Genomic DNA, 16,696 nt, shown 5'->3' on the forward strand with positions numbered 1-16,696 from the left:
TATAGATGCATCATCCTATATTAAAAAATTAATAAAATTAATTATTTTTTAGATAAAAAAATGTTGTTCTGTATAGTGATGAACATGCTTATAGGTGTTTGAAATGGTACCTTTAGACATCCTTTGAGTGTTCATAACTATAGGTTTGGACGCATATGGAATGTCCAAAGGTAGAGTTCTAGACACCAATAAGAGTATCCAAAAGTACACTTATGAACATTCTTAAGATATCTTAAAGTACAATATTAGACAATTGTAAAACATTTGGCCTTGTGACTCTGAACACCATTCATGATACCTCTTTTTTTTTAACTCCAAAAATGAAATAAGAAATGCAAAAAAATTTACAAAAAAAACATACCTCCACACTTGTACAATTATTAGAGATGATTATTTACTTATCCATTGATGAGAAACACAACTCTCTTGCTAAATTTTGTAAAGGTTACAAAGAGATTAGAAGAGAAAGAATGGACAAAGGAAAAGGGATATGTATGTATTTTTGTGCTTAAGTGTAGTTTAAGTATTTCAATAAGGGGCATTTATGGCTTCAAAATTCATTAAAAAGGATTGATGCAACTAAAATTTTGGTGGATGCAAATATACTTTCCCTTCAACAAATATCACTTGAAGAAACATGAGAGCAAATGAATACTATGGTCAAGCTCCCTTTTTTCCCCACTTAATATGGTGAGAATAAAATAAAATCATTCATTTTCTATGCAAACATGACAAAGATTATAACAGAGAGAGTGAAGCTGGTGAAGAGGACCTCTGAATCATACTAATTTCATCATCTCAATTGGGTTAACCCCACTTTCTGTAGGCATTATCCTATAGAATAAAGAAAAAGCTAACAGCAAATAAGAAGGAATGTACATTTCACTAAACGATCAAACATCTAGATTATAAACACCAACCTTTCAATAGTCCTAATATCCATCTTACATTACCTCTTCCAATTTTTTGTTACATCTTTATGGAAGTTGGAGTCACTCAGCTTCAAGGGCTGCAATTTCATATTTTATTTCCTCTAAATGATCATTTATGGTGGTCACAGCATCCTGCACACCTCTAATTGCTTCATTGAGAGCATTATCATACTCAGCATCTGCCTCCGCCTCTTCAGTTCCAGCAGCTTCTGTTATCTCATGGACATGCACACATTCATGCCCTTCTGGATTCTTAAATTTGCACTTCTCATGGCTGACCAACCGTTCTGAAGGGCGACCTGCCTTCTTCAACAGTTGAATTGTTGCCGTCTTTGAAACAAGTAGATAAATTTGTCAGGAAAAGCAAGCACTAGCAGTCTTTTTGCACCAAAATCAGAAGTATTATTTCATAATGCCGTATATTATATCAAGGCTGGTTGTGAAGAAGAGATTAAATGAAAATAAAAACATTCCATCAAATAATCCTTATGCTGATCCAAAATGCAGAAAAATGTCAGTATCTAAGTTTGTAGAGGTAACAACCTTCATGATTGAGCAACTTTTTTTACCAGAGCTGCAACTACATATTTAATAAACTTGAAGCACAGTTGGCCCCTCAAATGAAAAAGTTAGATAATGCATACAGTTTAGCACATTGATGACATTGAGCCCAAAACTCTTCCATCACACCCAGAAATCAGAACCAAACAGGGCAAAGGACATGATAGTAATTTCACACACTAAGCCTAAGTCTCAACATGGAGTATTAACCAAGTACTTGGAACCTGTTTTAGAAAAGTAAGAGAGAAACTAAAATAACTCCAACAATAAATAAAGCCTATAAATACAATCATCTCAAAGATTAAAAAAAAATATTTATAATACTATGACACAGATTTTCTTTTCCTAATATTATGTTGTTTATTTATTAAATCATATTCTTGTCCAAGGATATTCGGCATGCAAAGCAGTTCTCTTCTCCCCTTCTTTTATATGTGTGCTCTCATGTATTCACAACTCCCTCTCTGTCCAAGTGTGGAGCTTGATGGTTGAGAAATGGGCTTTTGGGGAATTTGATGGAAAAGAGGAGTCTTGTGGCAACCATATATTCAAAAAAGTGCAGTAATGGGCAAATAGATGCTGTCCCTTCAATTACAATTCAAAGCCTTGCATGATGATAGAAAATCCACATATCCTCTAATAAATCTTGTTATTGCACAAGGGCAATATAGTGCATACAGGTGATACGAGAAAAGAATTAGCATTTGAGGAATCACCCAAAAGCTCAAGGTACGACTTTGTGTCATCAACACCTCACTAGTTCTCAGGATACATCTTACTGATGACAAACCAAAACCAAATCCAAATCCAACCTATCTATAATTGGTTAACGGAAATCACAATCCAAATCCAACATCAACCAAAATCCAATATGATGAATATTTAGGGAAAAAAATGGAAAAAAATAAGTGATAAACTTTGAAAATTGAAACCATAATCAAGTGAGACATGGATGTTTCAGACAACCAATTTAGCAAAAATAAAACAATGCTAGGCACCCCAATGGACTTCGCATGAAAGAATTATCTGAAGTAGGGAGACATACCAGATGTAATTTCTGCTTTTCCTGATTTTGAACAGATCTAAGCAGATGTGCTAGATCATCTCGACCATAATCAGGGTCCAAAAATAGAGATTCCATTTCAAGGACCTGTGGTAATGCAGGAAACACGACAGATAGAAAACAATTTCTTTTTCTTAAAAAAAAGAATAAAAATCAGAAAACTGATACTATAAGCATGTGTTGTACTTGTTTTGAGCATTCATTGAACTCTACTGTGATCTCATTGCAAAGCTGTTGGTAAGCTGACTCCCCTCCAGAAACCATATAGTCTGCAAACCCCCTGCCAGGACAAAATATAACAAATAAGTACCAGAATCCTGCTTCATTTTGATAGTGTCTACTGGCACATGAAAAATGCTTTGTTTTTTTCTCTGTTTAAAATCATTTAGAAACCATACTCGTTGAAGGGCAATGTTCAGGAACTTGATTTAAACTGATGTAGGTAACATATTTTCCTGTCACCTAGAAAACCAAGTAGGCTTTTATGGAGTTATCAAGATATGTTTTCAAGGATTTAAGCACAAAAGAGACATAATATGCAGATATGCTTCCTATGGAACCAAATAGGGGTTTAAGCTTGCTTTATTTTGGGTCTTTGATAATATGACAATGGTCAAGATTAACTTTTAGAAACAAACAGAATACAGTACAGCTTCAAGATACTGAACTAGTTGTGGAAACTCAAAAAATATTATTCCCAGCTAAACACAAAACAAGTAGAATTCAGGCTGTTCAGGACTTAGTGCTACCAAAACATCTTGGCTTTTAACAAAAATGCAAGAGCCACAAACCCTGCACTTTTTAATGCTATTTTTGTCTCTGTATATTAACAGTGATGCAAGAAAGAAACACCAGATAACTATTCAATTTTACTGGAGACAGAGATGGTAATGATCTGAGAGGCATACATCCAGTTCCCTCACGTCATGTGCCTACCAGTGGTGTCAAACATGGTGCAGAACACTTTTAAGGAGCAAGTGTTAATAAGAAAATGGCAATAGGATAATGCCCGTCTTTATAGCTTGCATAGAAGTTAGAAACCTCTTCAATCTGTTCAATTTAGCCACCATTTTATCCTGATATAACGTCATTTTGCGCTATTTTTGGAGGAGTTAATTTTCTTCTTCCATCCTACAAAGACCTCAAGGCAGGGTATGGGTCTTGGGTCAAAACCTGCTGAGGTAAACCAATTATGCAAAATAATTTTTGAGGATGTTGGGCCTATAGAATCAAAGAGTTAGTTTTGCAAAGAAGATTTTGCATGTTACCCAACATCAACTATCTTCAAGAACTAAGATACAAGGATACCTCATAGCTCTGGATGTTTTTCCTTTCATATGCAATGGAAGTGTATATCAAAGTTTCAGAAGGGTGGGAAACAGGAAGTAGAATTTGAGAAGATAATGTCATCAATGGGATGCTTAAATTAATTAAATATGTTCTTATTCTCTTTATGTTGTACTACCGTTACATTATTGACATATTTTTGATGTGTGACAAGCGTACAAGTAATACAAGGCTTAAACCCAAAAATAAATTATTCTCACATAGCACAATTTGAGCAATGTTTAATGAAAACTAATTGACAAAGTAAGTAAGAAGTATAAAGAGATAAAAGCCCTTTATTTGGGAGCTTTGATGGTGTTGATTTGTCAATGCTAGAATCCCTTCCAATATTTGGGAGAGCTGCACTTGTGGTTTTTTTTTCTTTTTCAGAGAAAAGCCCTTTAAAGGCTTCATATGAGTGAAACAATACTTACAAGTGATGGAATTGGGAAAAAAATTAACACCAAGTATCTAATACACATTTGGTACTTCATTAGAAAACCAGAAATTAACAAACCCAACTCATAATGATGTCAAATACACATGGAAACCATCATTCAATTTGTACATGAAATTGATGAATACTTCCTTTTAAAAGTGAAAATAAAACCCCCAAAGAAAACATATTATGCTGAGGCAAATGGGATAGAAACTTATGGAATTGGACCAAGAGAATGTAAGAAAATAACGGAACAAGGACTCTAGTCCTAACCATCACCCAAGTATGATGTAGATAACACCTGAAGAAGGTATGCTTTCCATAGCTCCTCAAATTGGAAGAAACAAACTAGGAAGAAAATACATCCTTCATTAAGACAATGGTTAGATATTAACTATTCATTAATCGGGAACAAGTCAAATTTTACCTTATATTTGGTTCTAGAAAAATTTGAAGGAAAATGTAAAGGAAAGAAAATAGAAATGAAAAATAGATTTAAAGTTGATAAATTATTTTTAAATGCTTCTTTAAACTCAATTCACTTATTTTTCGTCTTCAATATAAATAATCTATAAATGTATAAGTTTTTAATTATATTTGATTTTCTTTCACATTCTCAATGATAAACTAAATATGAAAAAATCATTTTCCTTAACTTTTTTCTTTCCTTCCTTAGTACTCTCCAGAAGCCAAACATTGTATTAGTGTTTTGTTTAGAAAAGTTGGGTAAAGAATTTAAGGAAAATCAATCATAAAGGCAGCAAGAAGCCAAAGCCATAATCAGTTGAGATTTTAGACTCGCATCCATCCACAATTCAATGCTTTATTTAGATACACGAAATATCAAATGAGAATTTACAAGAGATTCATATTAAATAAACTTCAAGACAATGCAATGCCGGCCAAGACGGAACAGTGCCCATATGAATTGAGCGTATATAACAATCTGCAGTATAAAATTCAATAGAAAGGTGATTGAAATAATTAATTTGAGCATGCTCAAAACCTAATTCACTGCCTCTACGGGAGTTTAACAGTCCACAGCAAATCATCCCAACCGTCCCCTGGTGTATTCACAAAGACCCTAAAGAAATTCACCCAATTCTGCAAAAGGGTCTGGTTGTTTTGTTAAAAAATTCGGAAAATTATTCCAGTAAATTGTGGTTTTCCCGGAGACAACAGAGAGAGGGAAAAGGCAGGAAATAATTATCCCCCCATTGTTGGGCTCCGTTTGGTTGGTGAGAAAAAGTAAGGGGAAAGGAAATGAAAATAATTAAAATCCGGAAACTCAGGAGAGATATTATATGTTTCCTTGGAACCAAACAGAGGAAAATGGAGAAGAGGAAGAAGTGAGGGGGTACCTTCTCATGTTTGCATAAGCTTGGGCTCGGCGCTGTTGAATTTGTAGAAACCTACGAAGCAATTGGAGGGTTTTGGAGGAATCAGCGCCGTTTTCGATGTCCATAGCCTCTGTGATTTTCACCTTCTTCTCAAAATCTTCCATTTTCACCTCCCACCTCCACTTCTCCTCTCTTACACCCTGCGCCCGTCCAAGTTTGAGTATTTTATTATTATTATTATTATTATTAGGAAGACATCCGATGGATTCGGGAGGGTTCGCCCCATCCCAACACCCTCTGTTCAGTAAAAATAATTCTCATCCTCGTCCAATTAAAAAAAATTAAATAGGGTGGAACCAGCAGATACAAGAAGCTCCATTTAACTTTTTTTAATTTTTTTAATTATATTAAAATAAATATATTTTATAAATAATTAAATTATTATTATTTTTTATAACTTATTTTATTGAAAAATATTATTATTATTATTTATATATTAAAAATAAGAAAATAAAAATAAAATAAAATTAATTTTTAAAATTAATTTTATATATAATAGAGATGGGACGAGGTGGGACAAGGCAACATCCAAACCTGCCTTGAACCCATCCCCGAGGGTTTTTTTTTTTTTTTTTAAAATCTCAAACCTATTTATTTAAATTTTAAATTTGTTCAAGTACCTAAAAAAACTCATCCCCATTATCATTCCTACTTATTATTATTATTATTATTATTATTATTATTTTAATATTATTATTGTGTTGATAATAATAATAATAATAATAATAAAAAGTAACATAATAAATTAGCATAAATAATTAGAAATTAGCATGATATATTATATATCATGAATAACATCTCACAACCAATGAATAACTATCGATGAGTTGTTTAATTTTTTTTAAAAATTCTATTATCAGTGGATAAATGTTTCTATATGGTATGCTATTTTGAAATGAGAAAAAATATTGGAAAAAAGATTATTTTTTATTTCAAAATCATTGACTCTCACCAAAGAAAATAGTCAATAGATCTATTTGTTGTAGGGGCAACAAACAATTTTGATACAACATGATAACTTGACAATGACATGATCATGACCATGTCAATTCGGATAACCAATTTAATAAAAGGATTATATTTGAGTTTGCTACTAAATCTGTTTTAACTAGTTTACTTAATAATGTCAAAATGATTATGTTTATGTCTCAATTTGTTAATACTATGTTTAACCCATTAATTAATCATGAAAAATTGACCTATTCATTACACAATGCATTTATGATTCATTTAACCATATAAATTATTAATTTTATATATTTAAAAAGTTAAAAATAAAATATCTTTTAGTTATAAATAATATATAGTTCAAAGAAGTAAATAATTAAATAATATTTTTATATTTCATTATAAAGATTAAAAATATTTTATAATTAAAATAATAAACAAGTGTCAAATTGAAATTTTAATTTACATTTTATATTATAGTTAAAATTAAATAATTAAAGTTTGATTTGTAGGCACTTCTTGTTTTTTTTATTGATTTTTTAAAATTAAAGTAACTAAAAAGTATTTTGAAATAATAAATTTTAAATAATTAAAACTATGTTAATATGTTAATGACTTATAATCACATTAACAAGTTTAACAATGTGGAATTGTACTAATGAGTTATCTATGTCCATTCATACACAACCTAAATCTATTTATTAAACATGTGGAATGGATTGTGTTCATATAAGATCATTTTAACACTATTATCAAACGAATGATATTTGAGTTGAATAATTTTCATTATTTCTTACTTCAACACAACATAACTCATTTGTAGACCATCCATTTTTTCCTCGTAGCACATGTTTATTTATCATCTTAGTGTCTTATATGCTCTTACTTGGTACGCATGTAGGATCCCCCTTTTGCTCAATTATTCTTGTACTTCTTGGTGGTTCATTTACTAATTGACTTTGTTATTGATTTTTGAGCCACTTTTTGGAGATCTTTTATGAGGAGTTTTGGATTCATATATAGTGTGACTTTAATAACACCTTAGGAGTCCCCAAAGTTTGAACACGTTTGAAGCTCATATAGGGCTTTGTTTACATAAAATTGGCCTTTTAACCCCTTTTTTTTGCCCTTTTCCTTGCCCAACTTTCTTTTTTCCCTTTTTTGGGTTGTTAGGCTAGTTTTAGGAGAGTTTTTATGGGTCTAAACTTCGGGCTTTAAGTCTCTTTGGTTAGGCTTTAATTTGGGAGAGTTTGGAAGAAGAATTTAGGCTTAGGTAGAGATGATGTGTGAAAATCATCACTCTCCCTTGGCCTATAAATATGGGTCTTGGGTCTATTTTTTAGTAGCTCTCTTGGTTTTTGAGGGAAAACTCTACCAAAATTTGGAGAGAGAAGAAAAAAAGAACATTGAAGAAATGGGAAGAAGGCTTGACTTAGAGAACAAGTTTGGTTCTTACTATAAGCCAAGTGTTTCACTTGAGATGAGATTTTTGATAAGTTCTTCTTGATTCCATTTTCTTGAGATTATTTTTAGTCCTTTTTTCATGTATTTATTGATTCTTGAGATGGTGATTATATGGGTTGTGTATATTGAGAAATCTATGGCTTGATTTTGGGTATCTTCTCTTCATTTTTGGATTCTATTATCATTTTCTTCATTTTGATCTCTTTGGGTGTTTAATATATGCTAGTTCATCTTGTTTAAATTTATGTTCAACTGTTTTCAAGCCTTGCTTGATTTAGTTTTATTCTTTTCTTAACTTTTCCCCCCTCTTTTGAAGCCTCGTTGAGTCAAACATGATATTGGACTTACTTTGATTTGAGACGTTGGATCTTCTTTTGATTCTTTTCTTGAGGATTTTGTTTTTATCTTTGTTTTAAAGCTTTTTGGAATCATTTGCGACTGATTTTGAAATGAAAATTGATGGCTACATGTTTGATTATTTGCCAAAATGAGTTTTCTATAAAAAAAAAAACAAAACAATGCTCTTTGGAGCTTTTTTTTTTTTTTCTTGTCTTCTTTGGTCTCTTCTTCGAAATTGATTGTAAAACTTTCATTTCATTTTCTTTTTGAATGAATTTCAAGCACCTTTTAATGACCAATCTCATGGCCAAAGGTCAAGTCCCTTAACATGAACTTTAGTTTTACCATTATGCTTGAAGAAATGAATAGTTGCTTTCATTATTTTTTTTGTGTGTGTGTGTGTGTTTTTTAAGGTATTCTAAACTAATTTTGGACAATCTTTTTTTAGACCTTGTGAGTGTATTTTTTTCATGGTCATTAGGGCTTGAAATTATGGTTCATTCATGTATTGATGACTTTCATACTTTTTTTATCACACAATGCATGAATCTATGTGAGAGCATTCCTCCCTAATGATGTCTTTTTGTACATTTCAGCCACTTTTTCCAAACTCCAATGTAATTTTGGCATTACATGCCTCATTTAAACCTAATTTCATGTTCATTTGAGGGTTAAGGAGTGTAAACCCTATAAACTATGACTAACTTCCCAAGCCTACATCACACATTTCCTAAACTTTCAATTTTCAAAATTTCTTGATTTTGGAAAATAGACTATCCTACAAATTCAAAATTAATGGATTATCTCAAGCCCTTATGAGCTTTCTTCTATGTTCATTAGAGGGCAAGGATGTGGATTTGCCCATGGAAATTAATTTAGACTTATATCAAAGCCCATGTATCTTGATTATAAAGTTTTAACTCTTTGCTACCCTATTTTTGAGCTTCAAAGTATTTTTGCAAATTTAGACTATTTGGCTTGTTCTAAAATATTTTTTAAGCTTGAAATGTGTTTTGAACATCTTGAACATGTCAAAAAAATCTTGTTTTATAAAAAAAAAAAAACCCCTCTCCAATTTTTTTGAATAATTCATTTTTTTTCCAAGTGATTGTCTGCTACTTTGTTTTTTAGCAACTAAATACTTTTGCAAATTAGTCCTAATTTTTTTTATCTTTAATTATTTTTTAGGCTTGGTTTGCGATCTAGGGTTCTTGATTAAACTTGAAAGATTTGGCTATATTAACAAATCCTTTGTTATACTTGTTGAATAATTTAATATCTTATATGCTTACTATGCTACCATGTTTTTAAGTTGTAAGGTGTTTAATTAAATCTATAACATATGGTGCATGTTTGGGCTCTTTGGCTTTTGAAATGTGTTCTAGATACCTTGAATACATTGTAAAAAAAAAAAAAAATCTTGATTTTTATCTTATCTTTAGCCTTATTAAATAATTCAATCTATTGCATTGAATATGTTGTAGAAATTTTATCCTGTTTTTTTTTTTTATCTCATCTTTAACCTTATCAAATAAATCAATCTTTTGCATGTTCATTGTGCTGCCCATTTTTGAGTTATAGGATATTTAGTGAAATCTATAACATATAGTGCATGTTTGAGCTCTTTGACCTTTGGAAATATGTTCTAGACACCTTGAATATGTTGTAGAACTTTTTACCTGACTTTGATCTCATTTTTAACATTATCAAATAATTCAATTTCTTTCATGTGCATCGTGTTACCATGTTTTTTAGCCATAGGATTTTTAGCGAAATTTGTATCTTTGGGTGTATGTTTGGGCTCTTTGGGTTTTTGAAATATTTTTGAGCTATAGGTTGTAGACCCTCAATTTTGTCCCTTTAGCACATGTCTTTAAAATTCGTTTTCAGTGCTTCAAAATAGTTCCTTGGTGGCCCATAACTACTCATACCACTTACCCTTTTTTGAGTCACCTCAGAGATTTTGGTTGAGGGATTATTTGATCCCTTATTGTGACCCTTGGCAGCCCTAACTTAGTCTTAGGCTTTTTTTTTTTTTAGGATAGCTTTTAAGCACACTTAGTCCACTTCATTTGCCCTAGCGCACTAGGACACACCCTAGGTCACCTTTAGATGTTTTTGCATGATTGCATGACTCATATTCTTTTGGTGGTTACATAGCTCGTATGGCTTGCATGTGGTTGATTTTTTTTATTTTTGTTTTTAATTATTTTTATTTTTTATTTTTATTTATTTTTTTATTTATTTTTTTTTTTTTTTTTTTTAGATGTGTGATTTAAATTTCTTTTGATTTTCAATTTCATGATATTTATTGATTTTAATCTTTATTCTATTTTGTCTTTATTTTATTCTTATTTCTATTTGTATCTTTATTTATTTATTTATTTATTTTTTGGGCATGAGGAAACGGACCACCATTTATTTGGAAGGAAAATCAACAGAATTTTGAAAAGAGGAGATTTTATTTTTAGAGGGACAGCACATATACTTCTTCCATGTGGGGATCGGCTACAAGAAGGAAAGAAAAGGAAGAAGGAAAGAAAAAGAAAGAAAGGAAATAAAGGAGAAAAGGAAGTAGGATTTTCCTTTTCAGCAAGATGGTTTCTTTTTGAAAAGTGGGACTGGCAGCACGCATAAAAGGGATTTTTTTTCAGAGGGGAAAAAAAGACGCATTGGAGGAAACCGTTTAAGAGGAGAAGAAGAAAGAAGCACAAGAAAACCAGTGGAGATTTTCTGAGGATAGAAACCAGTGCAGATTTTTTATTTATTTATCAGAAGTAAGCATTCCCAGGGGGAAAGATATTCATCCTGGAGAGGGGAATTGGAAAAGAGAAACAGGCTTTACTTCTTTAGAAAAGTTCTAAGGTAAGCTTTCTGTTTATTTTTCTGGCTCACCTTCCCAATCTATATTATTCATTCTCTCCTTTTATGATCGGGAACACTGTTTGCTTGTTGGGTTGAGGATGGTGGAAACTCTATGTGAACGTTGCTGATTTCTAGTTTTTTTTGTATATGCTTACAGATATTGTTTCATTCCCTATTACTATATTCATTTATTTATTTCTTATCATTCGAACTCGGTGAGACTCTGTTTTATGGTATACTATTTGATGACATTGTTTGCCCTATTTCTCTTTTACTCTTCCCACCAATCTAAGCCCATGGATTAACACTTGAAATGGGGCTACGTTAATTGGCATCCTCTGCTTATTCCTTCCCCGGTTTTTACTATGTGTCTATCCATGTCCTCTGTTCCCCTATTCATACTACCTTCCAGTCTTTGTCTATATATTTGGGTGTGTATTCGGGACTGATAGAAGTGCTGATATGAAAGATAAAGTGTGTTGCAAACGCGGTGTACTCAGTGTATTCCTGGTGGACTGCGGAGAACGAAGGGTAGTGATGGAGATTCCAATCGTGTGAATTTGGTTGAATTACAGAAGAAGGCTACCACTTTGAATCTTCTCTACGTAGCATATTGGGATTAAAAGAGTTCCACGCATAGTCCATGATGAAGACAGCCTGCAAGCATAAATGGGTATCCCACGTGGCTATCAAACTAAATGATATTCCCATACAAGTCTGCACCTTTGTGAGAGACGTGTCGCTATTGAAGAAGCAGCCGCATCCTTGAGACTGTCTGCGCACAAGGAGAATCTCCAGGGGGCTTTGAAGAACTTTACTGGCAACACTGATGGTGGTAGCAACTTTGCCAACGGCGAGGTTGATCAGTTTGTTGCCGATGAAAGCAACAGCAGTTTTGGGATCAAAGTACACGTCAAGGATTTGCCGCCATTATTTGAAGTCGATGATGTCATTGAGCTTGATTGCATGACAATTTATGGGAAAGAGAAACAAAAAGTGTTTGAGGTTATGAGCAGATCGCATGACGGAATTAATCTCACTGTCAATATATGGACTTTCCCTAAACAGACTAAATGCATAACTCGAATGTCGAATCGGAATCGGAATCAGCCGACGAACTTAACCGGAATGAAAAAGGAAGAAGTTTACAAGATTTTAATATATGACAAGTATTGCCAAAACAGTACTCTCCTTCAATTCATGTAGAAGAACTTGGTAAACATGGCGTAATCCTATATTTCCTCATTGATAAAGATCGAAAACCTATACATGATGTACCTGCCGTGTATTTTGTCTAACCAAGTCAGCCCAACATTCAATGAATTGTCAATGATGTCTCTCACTTACTTTATGATGGCTTCCGTCTCATCTTCTCTTCATTAATCCCTCTACTGCTTCTTGAGGATCTTGCATCTGGAACGTTGAATTCAGATTTAGTTAATTGGATATCTAAGGTGCATGATCAGTATTTGGAGTTTGTCACACTGAAAAAGAATTTGTTTTCGTTAGCACACAAATCGAGCTTTGTTCAGTTGAATAATTCTTCAGCATGGGACCGAGAAATCGATGAGATAATCGAAATGATTGTGAGTGGATTGTTGTGTTCTTGCCGCACTTGCAGTAGTGCCCATCACTCGATGCCCCCATGGTGGGCCCGTAGAGATGATTGCTTCTATTGATCTTCTCTTTATTGCATTTGACAAATTTTTTTGTCTCTACAATTCCCATAATTCCCGCTTGTGCATTACATTCATTGAAAATAGAAAAAAAAAGAAAAGAAAAAGAAGAGTTGGTATTTTCCATCCATAACTATCATGACTCCTAATTCTATTGGATGAGAGGACGAGGAGATGCTGGTTCCCCACACGGATTTGGCCGACGACCATCAACTTATGGAAGTTGTTGCACAAAAGCTCCTAAAGGACGCATTATTCGCCACAGAAAATTCGAAGGAGTCAGTTTACAATCACATGCTGTTATTCAATTCTGCGCACAACTCAGTTGACTTGCCAGAGTCTCAATCCCATGGCGTACCTAGACCCCAAGGCTAAGAAGCTTTCAGTGAGCACTCACATGAAAAACATCAGCGGAATTCCTCGTTTTCCCTGCTCTACAATTTGAGAGGTTTGACAAAATAATCTCTTCAAGTTAAAAGGGAAGAAAATTGATGATAATTCAATCTCAATGACCTTGCACGGAGCTGACCCACGTCAAGCAAAGAATATTCACTATGCACTTTGTCTTGATTCTGATACTGCACTTTCAATAGTTGGTGAGATGGTTGAACAACTGGATTTTTCTAACGAAGACACGGCAGTCATAACCGAGATTCAGTTAAGGGTACATCAGACGCAGTTATTGAACAACGTCCTATCTCAATGTTGGCTAATGGGAAGAACAGAGCACTGTGGAGCCTCCTCTTTCAGGAATGTCCACTAAAGATGAATGCCTTAAAGAGATTAATATTGATACAAAATTCGTTAAGGATGACATGTTTATTGAACAATTATCCCTGGAATGAGATGGCTCTCTCAGTCCCAGATTAAAGAGTAAACGGACGCAGTAGTTCAAGTACCTCCAATGGTGACTTAGGCTCTTCATCAAGTGATTCGGACCCGGGCACTTCTTCAGGTAGTGAATCAAAATGTGTTTCTATAATTTTGGTAATGACCCTGCTAAAGATATATGGTTACTGTAATCTTATAATGAGGACCCCCTTTTCCGTATAAGGAGAAGGTCTTGATCCGAGGTAGAAAGAGACATGGTTAAATCAATGACCAAGAGATGCTTGGTTTTTAAGATGGCTTGGTTCAGATTTTGCAGCTTTCAGTAGAGATATTCTGGTCAGAATCATGTATTCCAAACTATTGTGGGCGATCCACTTCCAACCCGCCTTCCCAAAGTCTCACAAGAAATGTAATTCTTGTTGGATAACAGTACAAAAGATTACTGCCAGTGACTCTAATGTTGATTCAGAATGGGAATCTTTTAATAGTATCATAATGCATATGTGCAAAAAGTCCAGATTGATTCCTCCAATGCCCGTGGATACAGTGCCATACACATCCTAGGAGTTTCTTATCGACTGCAAATTTCACAAGAACTACTCTAAACTTAATTTGATCACTCGGATCTCTTCCAAAATGTCACTTGAGTTGCAGAAATCAGATTCTTCTAAATCATATTCGGATGGTGGACGAGGCCCAGAAAAATTATCCTATTCTGAGCCTTTGAAAGAGACTTTGAATTCCCTCCATGCGGTATATGAAAGTTTGAAATTAGATAATCTTCGCAAAAAGGACTTGGAACTTCTGGTGGTTCTATTATGTAATGTTGCTAATTCTCTAGGAGAGGGAAGTTATTTGGACCACTATGTTCATGATTTTCCTGGTATTTCTAAGAAACTGGGGATGTGTAAAGACTGTCTTTCCCGGACAACTCCTCCTCGTCTATTCAGATGGCTTGAACATTGCTTGCAATAAGGATGTAATTCTGCTAACATAAATGACCCTCCACCTCTGATTCGTAAAGATGGCCATTCAGTTATCTGGGCCCGGAAAATAGTTTCCTTCCAAAGTCTGTTATCTGGTGCGAAACCAGTGGGGAGAAAACTTTCATCTGGTGTTTATGGTAACCTTGCTACAGGAGCATCTTCCAGTTCTGAGGAGTTGACAGCCTTGGCAATGGTTGGGGAAGAATTTGGACTTCAACAGCTGGATTTACTGCCTGCTGATGTATCCCTTTCTCTTCGACATGCATTGGATAAGTGTCGGGAATCTCCTCCCACTGATTGACCAGCAGCCGCATATGTTCTTGGTCAGAGGATTTGGCTTGTGGTCACCCTTGCAACGATCACAGGAGTCCAGAAGATGATGATGATGGTTCCGAGCATGAAGGTGACAATACAGATGGCTCAGATGCTGGAAACAATTTTTATAAGGATGAAGATGATAGTTCAAAAATTTATTGAGAAGTCAGATTGAATGGTGTTGGACCTGCTATCATATTGAACTCATGAAGTTTGATGTGGGGGTTCAATTATAATCCTAGGTGCAGCAAAAGCCATTGTTCAAATTAAACCTTCCGGAGTGGAAGTTCATTGCACTGTCATAGCTTTAAATGGAAAGACGATTTGAGGCCAATTTTTTTTAAAGAGGCAAAGGCTTATAAATCCATTACGGAAACAGACAGTTTGGAAACAGTATGGTGTACCTGATATCAGATAGGTTGGTGAGTCCGATAGAGGGAACGATGAAGCTGCTGATACTTTTGCCTCAAAATAAGAACAAACTTTGTTGGAGGTGATCTTCATAATGTGATCCAAATAGAAGAGCAAGGACTGTCATACCTGGAAAATCCTGGAATTCACTTTGAGTGTTGACCATCATTTCAAGGTGGGGACTGGATTGTTCTCAATGGATTCGACTATTCCAAGACAACGAAAAGAGCTGGTTCAGTCTAATCATGGGATAATGTTTACTATGTTCAAGGAAAATCAGCCACCCAGGATATGGAAAGGGTAAATGAATATCAAGCACAACCCATAGACCAATATGGGGCAGAGAAAGAAAACACAAAAAGAGCAGGAAGAGAAATTCAGAGGGAATAACGATAGCACCAACATCTTTAGTAATGCAGTCTCAATCACACCTCCAAGCTCCATCCACAGAATTGCCACCTTGCCACATATCATACTCCTGTTAATGTTTCTTTTCCTTTATTCTGTGATCTTATACATCTTAAATCTGGATTTCAAAACCTTATCTTTTTCCATCAAAATAACTTTGGTTTTCTTCAAAATTCCTTAGGAGTTTCTAGGTATAAAATCCCAATTTTAACATGCTATTTGCTGTCATTTTCCTTCGGGTATGCACTTTCAATGTTTTATTTGATTTTTAACTATTTTTGTGTTTTTCTTGATTTTCAATAAGCATGAATAAATTTTATGATTCCAAACAATGGAATTTATGAAATCAACTCATGCGAGATTAATTAGGGCTTTGGTGGGGGCCCGACATTCATGATACCTTCTTCAATATTGTTTGCTTGATATATTGATTTTTTATTCTTCTTGATGATATACATGAATTCGTTTCGTATTTATTGTTGAGATGCTTTTGATTCCCATAGAGGAGTACTAGCTTGCTATCCAGGTACGCTCTCTTCTCATCTATTTTTTAGAACTCTATGGACTTGTATGCCGTTGATGACCATATCCATATTTGACGTGATTCTTGGATGTCTTGATATATGCCTGATTTGCTTGAATACCACAAATGTTGTGTGCTACATTTCTACACTAACTTTTATATTTTATGATAGCGCTTGAAGAGCAGTTCAGGTACGCACCCTCACTCTC

General features: G+C 34.0%; 1 protein-coding gene and 1 long non-coding RNA gene across 2 annotated transcripts; both read right to left on the minus strand.

Annotated features, from left to right (window-relative positions):
- Positions 1 to 854: 854 nt before the first annotated feature.
- LOC100255669 (uncharacterized) lies at positions 855 to 6,013 on the minus strand. The gene is made up of 4 exons (XM_002274878.4): positions 5,683 to 6,013; positions 2,743 to 2,836; positions 2,539 to 2,643; positions 855 to 1,262 (listed from the first exon to the last, which is right to left on the minus strand). Exons 1-4 carry the CDS (start codon positions 5,823 to 5,825, stop codon positions 993 to 995), a joined length of 612 nt encoding a protein of 203 aa, XP_002274914.1. The 5' UTR covers positions 5,826 to 6,013; the 3' UTR covers positions 855 to 992.
- A 7,760-nt stretch (positions 6,014 to 13,773) lies between these two features.
- On the minus strand, positions 13,774 to 16,160 carry LOC109123636 (uncharacterized). The gene is made up of 2 exons (XR_002031404.2): positions 15,550 to 16,160; positions 13,774 to 15,257 (listed from the first exon to the last, which is right to left on the minus strand). It is a non-coding gene; the product is annotated as an uncharacterized LOC109123636 (long non-coding RNA).
- Positions 16,161 to 16,696: the final 536 nt, after the last annotated feature.

Source organism: Vitis vinifera, chromosome 13 (assembly GCF_030704535.1).
Source record: "Vitis vinifera cultivar Pinot Noir 40024 chromosome 13, ASM3070453v1".
Classification (NCBI taxonomy): domain Eukaryota; kingdom Viridiplantae; phylum Streptophyta; class Magnoliopsida; order Vitales; family Vitaceae; genus Vitis; species Vitis vinifera.

Bases quoted from the DNA above. Each gene is read 5' to 3' on its own strand.
- LOC100255669 (XM_002274878.4), bottom strand. From the start codon at position 5,825: ATGGAAGATTTTGAGAAGAAGGTGAAAATCACAGAGGCTATGGACATC. The intron at 2,644-2,742 runs GTACAACACATG...GCATTACCACAG, and splicing joins TCAATGAATGCTCAAAACAA to GTCCTTGAAATGGAATCTCT. The intron at 1,263-2,538 runs GTATGTCTCCCT...CTTGTTTCAAAG, and splicing joins AAAAGCAGAAATTACATCTG to ACGGCAACAATTCAACTGTT.